This window comes from Pelophylax lessonae (assembly GCF_965119305.1).
Source record: "Pelophylax lessonae genome assembly, chromosome: 2".
In the NCBI taxonomy this organism is placed as follows: Eukaryota; Metazoa; Chordata; class Amphibia; order Anura; family Ranidae; genus Pelophylax; species Pelophylax lessonae.
The window spans coordinates 374,034,174-374,047,934 of record NC_138769.1 but is presented as its reverse complement, the minus strand read 5'-3'; the positions used below and the strand labels follow the sequence as shown (position 1 = coordinate 374,047,934).

The window sequence follows — 13,761 nt, the reverse complement described above, 5'->3', positions numbered from 1 at the left end:
TTTTGAAATAAAATTAATATTGTTTACTTTCTGCTATATAACATATCCAACAAACAAATGTAAAAAATCAAATTTTTTGATAAACCTAGGCCAATATATATTCTGCTACATGTTTTTGGTAAAAGAAAATCCCATTAAGCGTATATTGATCAGTTTACGCAAAAGTTATAGCATCTACAGTAAACTTGGGAACCAGTGACACTAATACAGTGATAAGTGCTAAAAATGTGCACTGTCACTGTACTAATGACACTGGCTGGGAAGGGGTTAAACATCTAGGGCAATCAAAGGGTTAAATATGTGCCTAGCCAGTGTTTTGGTGTACTGTGTTAGGTGCTTTTACTAGAGGAAGTAATGGATTTTATTCCTTGCTTTGCTGGGAAAGAAAATAGATTACTTCCCCGCTGACAGGTTTACAGAGCTCAGTCCTGTGTAAATTCATGATGATTGCCGGCCAATGGACTACCGACATCTGCTGTGTTTAATCACAGCACAGTCGGGTCAGTGTTTGGAGTTTGGGCGTTATTATTTTTTTTTTTTTCACTGGGCAGAATTTATTTTTTTTGGCTGTTGAAATAAATAAACGCTGAAGTGCTAGTGTTTAGGCGCGATTAACAGCGCTCACACGCCTTTGAGTCCCGGTTCACACTTGTGCGATGCGGGAAGGCTGCGAATTTGCAGCCTGTTCCCGCATCGCAAATGCACCCCTGGCAGTTAACACTGCCATGTGCGATACGCAGGGGGTGTCAATTAAATGTTAACGACACCCCCAGTTTGATCGCATATCGCAGTGCGATCTGACAGTTCGCACAGGATCGGATCGCACAACTGTGAACCACTGTGCAATCCGATCCTGATGCGGCTGGAAAAAAGGGTCCTGTGCGTGTTTGCTGCGAATTCAGCCATACGAAGTGTATGGCTGAATTCGCATCCGCACATGAGATCGCATGTAATGAAGGAGCAGTGCGCTCTGAATTACATCCAATTGCCTGGGAAGTATCAGAAAAAAAATGTAGTTCTGGTAACTGTGTAACAATTGAAGGATATTAACTATATAATAAAGATATTTTTTAGGGCTTAGTTTTACTTTAATAGCAGGATGTTTCATTATACATTATATATATATTAAATCACTGCATTCAATATAAACTTATATAAGATAATATCCCTTCTGTATTCCATAATATATGCAATAGTAATACAAATAATAATATTGGCTACATTTTCTGGGAGAAATCCTCCTCTACTGTCGTTAAACCCAGAAGTGACGTCACCCTGATGCGAGATTTAATGCCAGTGGCTTTCCCTAATTACAGTCTCGGCTCACATGACCTGAGCACACGAGTCTTATGAGATATATCCACTGAGTGGGCGAAATGACCAATGACTAACTTCCTGCTGAAGTGGGAATATGTAAAGAGAACATGCCTGGGTCAAGGAAGTTAAAGGGGTGCAAGGAGAAACTATTATTCAAACCTAATAGTATGTGTAACACCTTTAGCTAGGTATAGCACAGCAAAAGCGAGCCCTCCAGTTCCTGAATTTCTTACAGTCAATAAGCCCCCCCTCACTCGAATTATATCTCATAAATCGTAAGCAATGATCACCTTCAAAAACGTTCACACCGATAAGAGCTCCAATGAATCTGTGTTGGACACCCCCCCCCCCCCTTAGGTACTTCTTCAACCTTCATTTTATTGGTTATTTAAGGAAAACCTCCTCTTTCCCTTTTTCTGTTTTATAATTATTTCTATTAAATATTTTACACTATAGTCATTTTTTTTTATCCTTCTACCAATTACTATAAAATATTCTTCTAAAAGGCATCTTAATAAAATGCAATTACTGTGCACATACTTAGTTGTCTACATCATTCTACAGTATTGTGTTTCACTATCCGAACTGCACAATATATATAAATAAAAAAATATGTTGAACAAATTACATTTTTAACACATTAAACACATTTAACCTTTTTAGAAGTGACAGTAACTAATATCAATTAGATTATTTAATTAAATAACATACTTTACTTTGAAAGAACAGCCATATATTGACAAGTTGTATTCCACCAGTGGCCAGCAATCAAAAGATTATAAACTCTTGTACAGCCATTGTTGAGTTTTTTCATTTGTATACCTTCTTACAGTGTGAGAGTGGCACCTAAACTCCCAGTCTCCTTGCTAATGCTCAATGTATATCACTGTAAGATTCACATTTCATAGTTCTAAAGAATGATTATTAATGTACATTGAAGTCTGTCTGTATGATTTTGGCTATCACTTCGCTCCTATGCTTGATCCACTAAGCTCAAATGTGCTAAGATATACTTAGCTTACACTTAAAAAAGAAAGTACAACTTTAACCACTTAAGCCCCGGAAGATTTTACCCCCTTCCTGACCAGGGCCTATTTTGCGATTCGGCACTGCGTGACTTTTACGGACAATTGCGCGGTCGTGCGACGCTGCACCTAAACGAATTTGACGTTCTTTTTTTTCACACAAACAGAGCTTTCTTTTGGTGGTATTTGATCACCTGTAAGGTGATCAACGAAAAAACGAAAAATAGCGACAATTTTGCAAAAATAACAATATTTTTCACATTTTTTATATGAAATTCCCCCCAAAAAATGTAAAAATCTAAATTTTTAAACATTTTCGGCCAATTTGCTTTCTGCTACATATGTTTGGTAAAGAAAAATCACAATAAGCGTATTTTGATTGGTTTGCGCAAAAGTTATTGCGTTTACTAACTAAGGGAAAGATTTTTGTCATTTTTGTTGTTTTTTTTTTAACGAGTAATGGCGGTGATCTGCGATTTTTTTGTGCGGGACTGCGACATTGCGGCGGACAGATCGGACCCTTGACTGACCTATTTGACACTTTTGGGGGTACCAGTGACATTACTACAGTAATCAGTGCTATACATATGCACTGTTACTGTAAAAATGACACTGGCAGGGAAGGGATTAACTTTATTGGGGAAGGAAGGGTTAAGTCTGTCCCTAGGGGCGTGTTTCTAACTGTGCAGGGATGTGGCTTTACATGTAACAGCAGAGATCTACGGTCCTACATAGCAGGACCGTAGATCTCTGCTGTTACACAGGGAAGAATGACAGGTGGCTTTGTTTACATTAGCCGCCTGCCTTTCTCCCTTCACAGCGGACGATCGCGAGTGACCAGTGGACATCGGGTCCGCCGGTCACACGCGCGGACTTCTTAGGAAACGAGCCGGGCGGGAGCGCGCCTCCGGCGGTGCGCGCTCACCCGCTATTGGCTCACAGGCTAGTGACGTACCGATACGTCGCTTTGCCTGGCCGGGGCTGACCGCCGCAGTATATGTACTTGCGACGGTCGGCAAGCGGTTAATGACTTTTTTTACATGTCCATGTGTAGAAAATGATGGCTCCATTTGCAAAGCATGCCTGCTTGTTTGTTGTCAACTTGTGTACAAAAGACTAAGCCTGAATGTTTGTCAAAAGCACTATTCAATTCATTTTTAATATTCAAAGCAACCCACACACACACGACCTAGCATTAATGGCCTTGGCCATCTTGAGTTAGGGCAGATGACTCATGTAGCATTTACTTCCTGGAATCCATCTACACTTAGCTCAAGCATGCAGGCAAGAGGGTGTGCTTAGCTGAGAAAACCCCTCCTTCTCTCCTGAAGACTCTTAGGATGTATGACATAATTTGCCTAGGAAGTAACTAAAATGTAAAAAACTGTTTAAAACAAGTAAATATAATATATCTAGCAGCATAAGGATTAAAAAATAAACGCTGATTGAGAGAGTGCAGTTTCACTCTAAGTCACCTGCTGGAACTTGAAGCTGGTTGGTATCCGTTTCTCTATTTTTTTGTCTGTACATTCAGGCTCCATTCACACCTTTAGCGTATGGTTTTTAGGCCGTTTTTTAGGTGGATTTTCGGGCATTTTTCAGATGTTTTTTTCACGCGTTTTATGCAGGTGTTTAGAGGCAGGCCTTGACATCTAACAAAAATGCTTGTAATCTGCCAAAAAAATAAGCTAATTAAATTTTTTGAGCTTCAAGCGTTTTGCTTCACGCGACAAAATGCTCATATTTGAACAGTGCCCATTAAAATGAATGAGATTTTGCTTGTTGGACGTTTTGAGAATTCAGAGATGAGCGATTTATGAGCTGAAAAACACTCAAGTGTGACCAGGGCCTCAATGAATCCCTGGTTGTTTAGTCTTCAGGAAATTGGTTATCTTCATACCACCACACCACTGTCACCAGCCTGGTTAACAATTAGAAAAACCTGACACTATAAAATATTATCAAGTGTATGTAAAAATAAATCAATGTTTTGGATTTAATCTGCTGTGACCCCTTTCTGCATTAAAGAGGTTGTAAACCCATTAAAAAATACAAACCCTGTGAGACAAAGGCATAATGAGCTAGTATGCATCGCATACTAGCTCATTATGAAATACCTTAGAATGAAGCCCCTGCAGCGGCGCCCGCATACCGCTGACACGGCCGACATCTTCCCCAGTGTTTCTTCTGGGTTCACGAGCTCCGGTGCTGTGATTGGTACGGGCGGCCGTTCCTTCAGAACGCATGGGCCAATGATGTCATTGGCTGCATTCATGTATATATCTCCTAAACGATGCTTAGGAAGTTTAGGAGATATTTAAGGCTTATCTATAGGTACAAGTTACAGAGGAAGCTTTACTTCCTCTTTAATAATACAAATCTGGGAAGTGTACATATGGCTTAACTTTAAATTGTTTTTTTTTTTAGACTGTCAGCTTTTGTGCCATCTAACTTCTCACAGCCACATTGGTTGTCTTAGCCTTCTGAATCAATTGACCCCTTCAGCTTCAAAACTCACAGATCTTCCTTTAGTAACTATCGAGAACATTCCAAATATAATCGGATCTTAAGCCCTGTACACACGCACAGATTGTTGGCCGTAAATTGTCGGCCAACGTCCGATCGGCCAATTGTAGGCTTGTTAGTATGATGCTTCCGACAACCAACTGCGACTTTTCGGCCGAAAAAAATCTGTGTGTGCATGCTATAAAATTTTTGTTGGCCAACAACAGAACGGCCGATTGTTCGTCAGTCAGTACAGATTTCGGCAGACAAAAATCAGATGAGCAAGACTGGGCATGCTCAGAGAAGAAAAAACACAGGGAAAGTCAACCATCACATGACATCACTTCTGAAGTTGATTTTTGTTGGCCAACAAAAGTCCAGTGCAAGTCTAGAGCACATTTCAACCAACAAACAACACTGGACAAAAGACGGCCGATCGGTCGGCCAACAATCCGTGCATGTGTACGGGGCTTTAGTTTGTCCAGTCTGTTCTATCTTGCAGATATGCACACCCAGCATACTAGTTCAGTTACCGCATCTGACCAATTTGGTGGGCTGTATGATTGAACCATCTAAACCCAGTCTCCATTATTCTGCCTTTTTAAGCTTATTTCATATCTGCTTTACTAACTAATCACTAATATTAGTCATTTAAGAAAAATAGTATATAGATTTCCCTTCCTGTGTGTTCCCATTAGCTCATTTAAAAGAAGTTTAAAAAAAAGAAGAAGTAGAAAGCACAGCAACTTTTCGAGTTTCAAAGCCGCATTCTTGAAGAGGAAATCTTAAAGACCAGAGTTCAGTGACTCATCAGTCAGAAGCATTTCCCATTTAGAAAAAAGCATAGATTAAGAAAAGAATTGGAGGCGATAGGACGTGGACTGGATCAAATGATTCAAATTACTGCTTTTCTAAACCAAGTTTAACCTTGAACTTTTTGAGTTTGTCTAAACTCAAACTTAGATAACTACCTGGATTATTTGACCCAAGATATGACTGATCAATGCAATGTGAGCAATTCGATTATACACATTTTTAACTTATTCAGTAAATCAGCCATTATGGGGGTTATTTACTAAAACTGGAGAGTGCAAAATCTGGTGCAACTCTGCATAGAAACCAAGCAGCTTCCTGGTTTTATTTCCAAAGCTTGATTGAACAAGCTGAAGATAGAAGCTGATTGAAAACTATGCACAGCTGCTCCGGATTCTGAGTGCACCAGTTTTAGGTTGGGTTCTCACTTATGTGAATTGGATGTGGGTTTCCCCGCATTCCAATTCGCATGACAGGAGAGTGTGACCGGCTCTCAATGGAGCTTGTTCACACAGCTTTGGGGTGGCCACGGAGTGCACTGGATAAGGGTCCTGTGCATATTTGGCTCCATTTCAGATGTGAATACAGGCAAAAATTCAGACCTGATTTGCACCTGAAGCGGTGAACAGGGACGCACCGGACCCCAGGCATGAAACCCGTAGCCGCATCAGTGAGAACACAGTCTTAGTAAATCTCCTCCTATGTGTCAAGCCCGCAATTCATTTTAATTTCTATTTTTCCTTGTGACAAATTGTAATAAATTTAAAAAAAAAATTAAAATAAGTCTATCATTTGCTACAAATCATAGTGTTGGATGCAATTTTAATGGCTGAGGACAATATAGTTACTTCAGAGTGATGTACAAATAAATATTTTTGTCAAGACCACATGATGCAATATTAGTCTGGTGATATCTAAAGGCAAAACTTTTTTTCCTGACAGGCTCCATGGCAGCATACGTTTGGGTAGCCCTGCCCTCGCTCCTACCCAATAGGGGTTTTTTTTTTTTTTCATTTTTAGATAGTATAGGGAAAGGATAAAACACCTGTCCTTTTTTTCTGCGTTCTATACTGGGGATCTCAATTCACTCACTGTCCTGTAGATACAACAGGAAGTGAGAAGAAATCTCTCCAAAGCAAGGTAAATCTCCATTTAGACAGCTGACACCAGAAGGGCCCATTGGAATATTTTCCTTTAATTCCCGTGCTGGTGACAACTCAAATTTTTAGATTTCCCCATCACTTTCAGTCTTAATGACAGTGGTCACCAGCCCAAATAGACAGAGTGAACCTCCCTAGTGGGGACACATATAGCATGATAAGCTCTAACCCCTCACAGCTCCAAAACTAAAATGAAAGGCTTTACATATACACTGCTCAAAAAAATTCAAGAAAAACTTTTTAATAAGGGTATAGCTTCAAGTCAATTAAACTCCTGGGATAAGGATCTGGTCACTTAGGTAGCATATGGGGTGCACTAGATGGGCAAAAATGAGACGACTTCCAAAACAGTAATGGTTTTACAGGTGGAGGCCACAGATGTTTTTTTCCCTACTCATCTTTTCTTTTTTTTTTTTACAATAGTTTTGAATTTGGCTATGGTCAGTGACACTACTGGTAGCATGAAGCGATACCTGGACCCTAAAGAGGTTGCACAGGCAGTCCAACTCCTCCAGGATGATACATCAATAGATGCCATTGCCAGAAGGTTTGCTGTGTCTCCCAGGACAGTCTCTAGAGCATGGAGGAGATTCCAGGAGACAGGCAGTTACTCTATGAGGGCTGGTCAGGGCCGTAGAAGGTCCTTAACCCATCAGCAGGAACGATATCTGCTATATTGTGCAAGGAGGAACAGGATGAGCAATGCCAGAGCCCTACAAACTAACCTCCAGCAGGCCATTGGTGTGAATGTCTCTGGCCAAACAATCAGAAACAGACTTTATGAGGGTGGCCTGAGGGCCTGACGTCCTCTACTGGGCACTGTGCTCACTGCCCGGTACTGTGAAGCTCGATTGGCATTTGCCATTGAACACCAGAATTGGCAGGTCCGCCACTGGCGCCCTGTACTTTTCACAGATGAGAGCAGGTTCACCCTGAGCACATGTGATAGACGTGAAAGGGTCTGGAGAAGCCGTGGAGAAAGTTATGCTGCCTATAACATTGTTCAACATGACCAGTTTGGTGATGGGTCAGTGATGGTCTGGGGAGGCATATCCATGGAGGAAAGCACAGATCTCTACAGGCTAGACAATGGCACCTTGACTGCCATTAGGTATCGGGATGAAATCCTTGGACCCATTGTCAGACCCTACGCTGGTACAGTGAGTCCTTGGTTCCTTCTGGTGCATGACAATGCCCAGCCTCATGTGGGAAGAGTATGCAACCAGTTCCTAACACATTACTCAGTCCATATCAGTATAGATATCCAGCATGATATTTTTCCCCATTGAGATCTGATGTGTTTTCAAAGTGTTTCTTAAATTTCTTTTGAGCAGTGTACATTAAACTTACTGATTTGCGTTGACCTACAGTGAAGTCTACACAAAAACAAGACCTTCTACAAATAAATGAAATAGCTTGATTCAGCTGCTTGTGAGTGTTTGCAGCTCCATATGGTAGACTGGTTGAGTAGACAATTACATTACATGTCATTCTTCTATGGACCCAAGTTAGTACAGCATTTTAAATGCACTGCCTAATTTTTCAGTGATTGTGCCACTATAGTATACTAGATTGGCAGTGGTTGTGTATTCATATTCTTGTGTATGACTAATCTAGCACACATTATTGCAGCTATAAACACACTGACCGCTATGACATTAGCATATACACTTTTGCAAAAACGATATTCAAGTAAAACACTTTAAAAATGTGAGCTTTGCATACATTCGCACAGTATGATTATAATAATAATAATATGTGGATACCTTTTATCATTAAGGTTTTGTTATTATTCACTACTTAAAGTGTTTGTCTTTTCTGAGTACATCTGGCAAATAGTATATAAGGCATTTTGCCAGGCATGTAACATTTAGCTCTGACAACACAATTGCTGTTCCACAACAATCTATTGAAAATGAATCTGGAACATTGTGTGAACATTGTATATGTAATGTACATTATGATTCCATTATAATTTCCACCACAGCAGTATGTATTATTCCAGAGAACAGTTAGTTCAAAGATTAGTTGTACATATACCACTTGTCCTAGGGGAATTTACATTATTCTTTCACTGTTACCACCACTAACAAAGATATACGACTACTGGCCTGAACAATACTAATGTCACCTAGAAAACTTGAAATTAAAGCTGAACTCCAGGCAAATAGCTTGGTGTATAGATGAAATACACGCTGTGTTACCTGTCATCGATCTGTATTTCTGACCATTTATTTCTAAGATTTTCACACCCTTTCTGACAGGAGACCCTTTTTAACTGGATGGTGAAGGAGATACAGATGGCTGATAAGCGAAATAATCTGCCAGTCTGCTCTCTCCTCCTATCAGCATCCTCCATTGCACTACAACATATGTGATCGGCTCCTTGTGCTGCTTTTCCCTGTCTCAGTATGAGTTCTTCTGTACAGTAGACTGCAAGTGGCTGATACTAGGTCAAGTTCAGGTACATAGACTGAATTCAACAAATTAACTATTTCTCCTCTATTGAAATGTTTTCATTGTTTGCCTACATGTTAAATCTGCAATTCTGGCTATAAAATCACTTAGGTACCCCAGACTATTATATATTTTCTGAAAGCAGAGGCCCTGTGGATTAAGAAAATAGGTTGTTGCAATTTTTTATCTGTGCAACTGTTTATCAAACGCATATTTTGAAGAACAAATACACTAAAATTAATTTTAGTGCAAACAAACACAATATAATACCCAACCTTGTCGTAAAATATAGATTGCATCGAGTAAGTTGATACCAAACATGTCAGAAAAACTGTGATATGAAAAAAAAAAGGTACCTAAAATTCTCCATAGGCAATGCTTTAAAAGTCTTTATGGCTTATCAGTTTAACGTTAACCATGAATTATGACCCCAGAGTTATTGCTCATTCCAACATTCGCAGCAATACCTTATATGTATGGTGAAATTGCTGTCTACATACACTGCCCACTCTGTGCTTGTGATGTGTATAGGGTGAGAGGCGTTTGTTTTTTATTTTTATTATTATATTTTATAATAATTTTTAGTTTTCTTTTACTTTTTTAATTTTTTTTTTCATTCAACTTAATTGCTATCACTAGGGGGCTAACAGGCCCCCTTTGTGATGGCATTTGGGAGTTGACACGTACTTTTATGGAGACATCTCCCCTGCCCTCCATGGCAACTAATCAAGCACAGATCATGTGGGGGGAGGGGGGGGGGCACAGCAGCCCGCACTGTAAAAATGATTAGGCAGTTATACAGCCCCCCTGATCATTTTTTATATGACAGCCGGGACCTGGCTAATTAAAACGCTAACAAGCTTATGGCTAAAAAGCAGTCATAAGCTTGTTTTGGACTCTTCACTGTCTGGATGTACGTAGTACGTCCAAAGAGGCGAAGTAGTTAATACAGAGCTGCATTCATTTATGGCTTTTATGATGGCCTGGAGTTTGGCTTTAATGCCTTAAGGGTTGGGTTTGATTTTTCCATTTTACATAATATGAACCTAGCAACAACATTGATTCATTCTCATTATATTATTGGTGATAAAATATTTATTATACAGACAAATATTATATAAAATAAACTCTAGCCTGAATGCTACAGAATACACAGTATGTAACAAAAACATCCCAGTGCTAAGGAAAACCTAAACATTGCTTTTTATCCCCAAGAACAGTTTGATGTAACTGTAGATAATATTTAGTAGTAAGGCCAGCTTCACAATTGCTGTGGCTGCAGCTCACAGCAGGGGGTGCCAGTTCAGTTCACCAATTCAGGTGCGAATCAGGTCCGGATTTTTGCCTGAATTTGCACTTGAATCGCAACCAAAGACGAACAGGACCCTTTCCAAATGCGGACCACAGCCCAATTTGCATATGTGTGAACCCAGCCTAAGACAATAGAATTTATATAGTAGTAACCAAAGAGTGAACATAGTCTCATGTCAATGAGAGTTGTTTTTCTGCATGTAATGTGCATTTGGAACACACATCAAATGCAGGTCAGTAAATATCCATTGACACTAATTGAGCTGTACACATGGTAGTTCAGAACCCTTAATTTACTGACATATGTAAATTGTCACATGTCCCACAATTCATAAATAGCCATGAACCACATATTTTCTGGTCCATTGCGACTAGCCTAATATATCAGCTGATTTCTCTGTCCCAGCATGACATAAAATGTTTACACCTTCACTGATAGATAAATATGCAGAAAACCTTAAAGTCTGGTACAAACTATGAGCGGGTTACACAAAAAAAAAATGTCACCTCTGGTCGGAACCGCTGTGCTAATGATCTGAAATTAGTATAGCGATCTCCCCCACTGAGCTGTTGTGTTCTGACAGGGAGACGGCCCACCGCCAGAACACTTCGGTCATTGGCTGAGTGCCCTGAAAGGGAGTCGGTCAGCTATTGGGTTTCCAGAATGCTTGTCAAATGACCAGCTGCCATACACACGGTCCGAATGCCAGTTTTCATTGAACAGGCCAATGTCGCCCGGCATTCGGCCCATGTGTTTCGGGGCTTTAGTCTTAGATGGTAGTTCATGTACAAATACCATAAAACATAAAGGTGGAACGTCTGCTATAGAGGCCCAGCCAATTCACACGCATTGGGCCTTTCTCATTAAAAACATTATCAGTTGTCTGTGATGGAAACTTCTCAGTACAGCTTGTACTTCTGCCATTGATCGCCATCAATACATTCTGTACATGTCTCAGTCATGACTTTATCAGTATCAGGCATTGCTGACAGTACTACTGTAATTTCTGAGGTTTGCTGATGCACCTCCGTTATCTGTAAGGGAGGACCAAAATGAACAGGTAAATGCAGCTTCATATATATCTCTTTGCACTCAGCACTTTGGAGAACTGTGCCCTTGGGTTCTCAGCCAATGCAATTGCTGTTCTGTGGAGCTAATGCCGGTCTATGAAACTTCCTTACATGGCTCCATAATGCTTGTGGCAGGAGAATAAAATACTGGCAACAATGTTGGTACTGGACTACCCAAAGGACATAAGAAACAAGCAGGAAATCTATCCCACCAGTGGCTATCCACCCTGGAACAGAACTTCGGGTGGAACTTATTGTGAATGAACTATGGAGGCTGCTTTTTTTTACTTTCTTTTGAAAATGATAGTTGAACTAGCTGTCTGTCACCTACCTGGAACAAGTATTCAGTAAGTGAAGTCAAAGAGAAATCAGAACTCCTAATCAGTATATGCCTTTATGATTAGTGTTTCAGAACTATTCATCGGAATTGCCTTGCATGCATTCATGGGGGGTAGCCATCTTGATGGAGACAGGGCTTTGCTTCCCTATGCTAGAGCTGTCAGCAAGGAGAACAGTGAGCAACACAATGGTGGCATCACAGAAACTCACTATAAATCCCCTGAGATTAATAGTCAGAGGCACAGTGCCTGAATTTCACGCTACAAATACACAGCTATGAGGGTATAGGCACAGGAGTGCCTAGGCACCTTCACATTCCATGAAATGCACTGCTTTTTTTTTTCAGAAGGATTTCCAGACAAAAGGTACATTTTAAGTGTATTGCTTAGGTTAATATTTCTAGATAGTCTTAAGAGCAGCATCAGTTCCATTTTAACAGTTGCTTTAAAAATAAGCTAATGTGTTTTATGCTTTGAAGGCAGAACTTTCCCACAAAGAAGCTTTTCCCCCCACCCATCATTCCCTCCTTTCTGTCTTTTTTTTACAGGTGTCAGATGGGGAACCTTCTAAAAGTCTTGTCTTATAGCGACCTAGAACAGTGTCCCACTTTTTTCCTTGACTTTGAACGTGAGATCACTTTAATTTTTCCATGTTTCTCTTTTGTTTTCATTATACTTTTAAGTTGGTTTTGTTTTATCATTGATTACATGTTCTGTTGCAAATATTCATTTCATGAGTTTAGCTCCATCAAAAAAGCATTATATGTTTTAGAATATCATGGTTTGGGATGTTAGTAGGCCAGGTTTTATTTTTTTCTAATTTTCCATAAAATTGGTTTTACAGGTGGTGTAAACTAAAACAGCGGGGATCCCTAACAGTGTGTGAAGTTGTCCATACATAGGGAATGATCATGATATAAAATTATTTTGGTGCAATCATGTGACAATCCCACTGTTTGTGCAATATAAACTATTGCAGTCAAGAACCTCAGGAGACTATTTTCTGAGAAAGCAAATTGTTAAAAATTTTTGGCCAGTTTGCTACTCATTCTGCTGATCAAGCATACTATTTATCATTTATGTCCCCTGCTTATGTCTATGCATGCATTTACAATGCTTGGTGCTTGTGCTGGGAACATTGTGAATGCATGCAGTTATTGTTGCCTCCAGGAGCTTGGTGTCAGTTTTTTTTCACCAGTATGCTATTTCAGTTATTGTTACTGATGCTTTCATTGTTATAAAAAAATATGGGTACTGCGTGGCCAGCTTTAGTCACATCGGTCACTTTTATTTTAGAGTTTGTTACTTAACAATGCAAACTAAGGAGGGTCTAATGAACCTCACCTATATTCTTTAAAGTGGTTGTTACCCTCAAAAAAATGAAGCTCCTGTCCCTTTAAAGTGCAAGCTGTAGCATAGTGCTTTCATTTTTTTAATTACCCCTCTGTATCTCCTACAATACCTGTTTGATCCTGCCTCGTCCTGACTTCCCCCCTGAGAACTGACCACATTTATCATGGCTGTTGAGCTATGGGATCGTGGTCAGGATACGTGTCTCCATCATCCACTCTGTCCTGTGTCCTCCTCCCCTCCCTGCCTGTCAGGTGTGTGTGTGTGTGTGTGCTGCCCTCCCCTTCCGCCGCTATTAGTGTTGATTTAAACATTTAAAAAAATGACTGCCAAACCCTCTCTTGTAATTCTGCTATAATACACTATGTAAGTGTATGGGAAAAATTAAGCTTCTAAATACCATTTTTGCAGATA

General features: G+C 39.9%; 1 protein-coding gene across 4 annotated transcripts in view; it reads left to right on the top strand.

Moving 5' to 3' along the window:
- The window catches only part of LOC309547741 (CYFIP-related Rac1 interactor A-like), a 67,791-nt gene that overhangs the window by 32,678 nt on the left and 21,352 nt on the right, over positions 1 to 13,761 (top strand). For 2 of the 4 annotated variants that reach the window (XM_082247721.1, XM_082247720.1), the window contains exon 3: positions 12,546 to 12,625. The exons of the other annotated variants lie outside the window; for them this stretch is intronic. In XM_082247721.1, coding sequence (XP_082103847.1) covers positions 12,553 to 12,625 — 73 coding nt within the window. In that variant the 5' untranslated portion in view covers positions 12,546 to 12,552. The remainder of the gene's footprint in view (positions 1 to 12,545; positions 12,626 to 13,761) is intronic. 4 annotated transcript variants of the gene reach the window in all.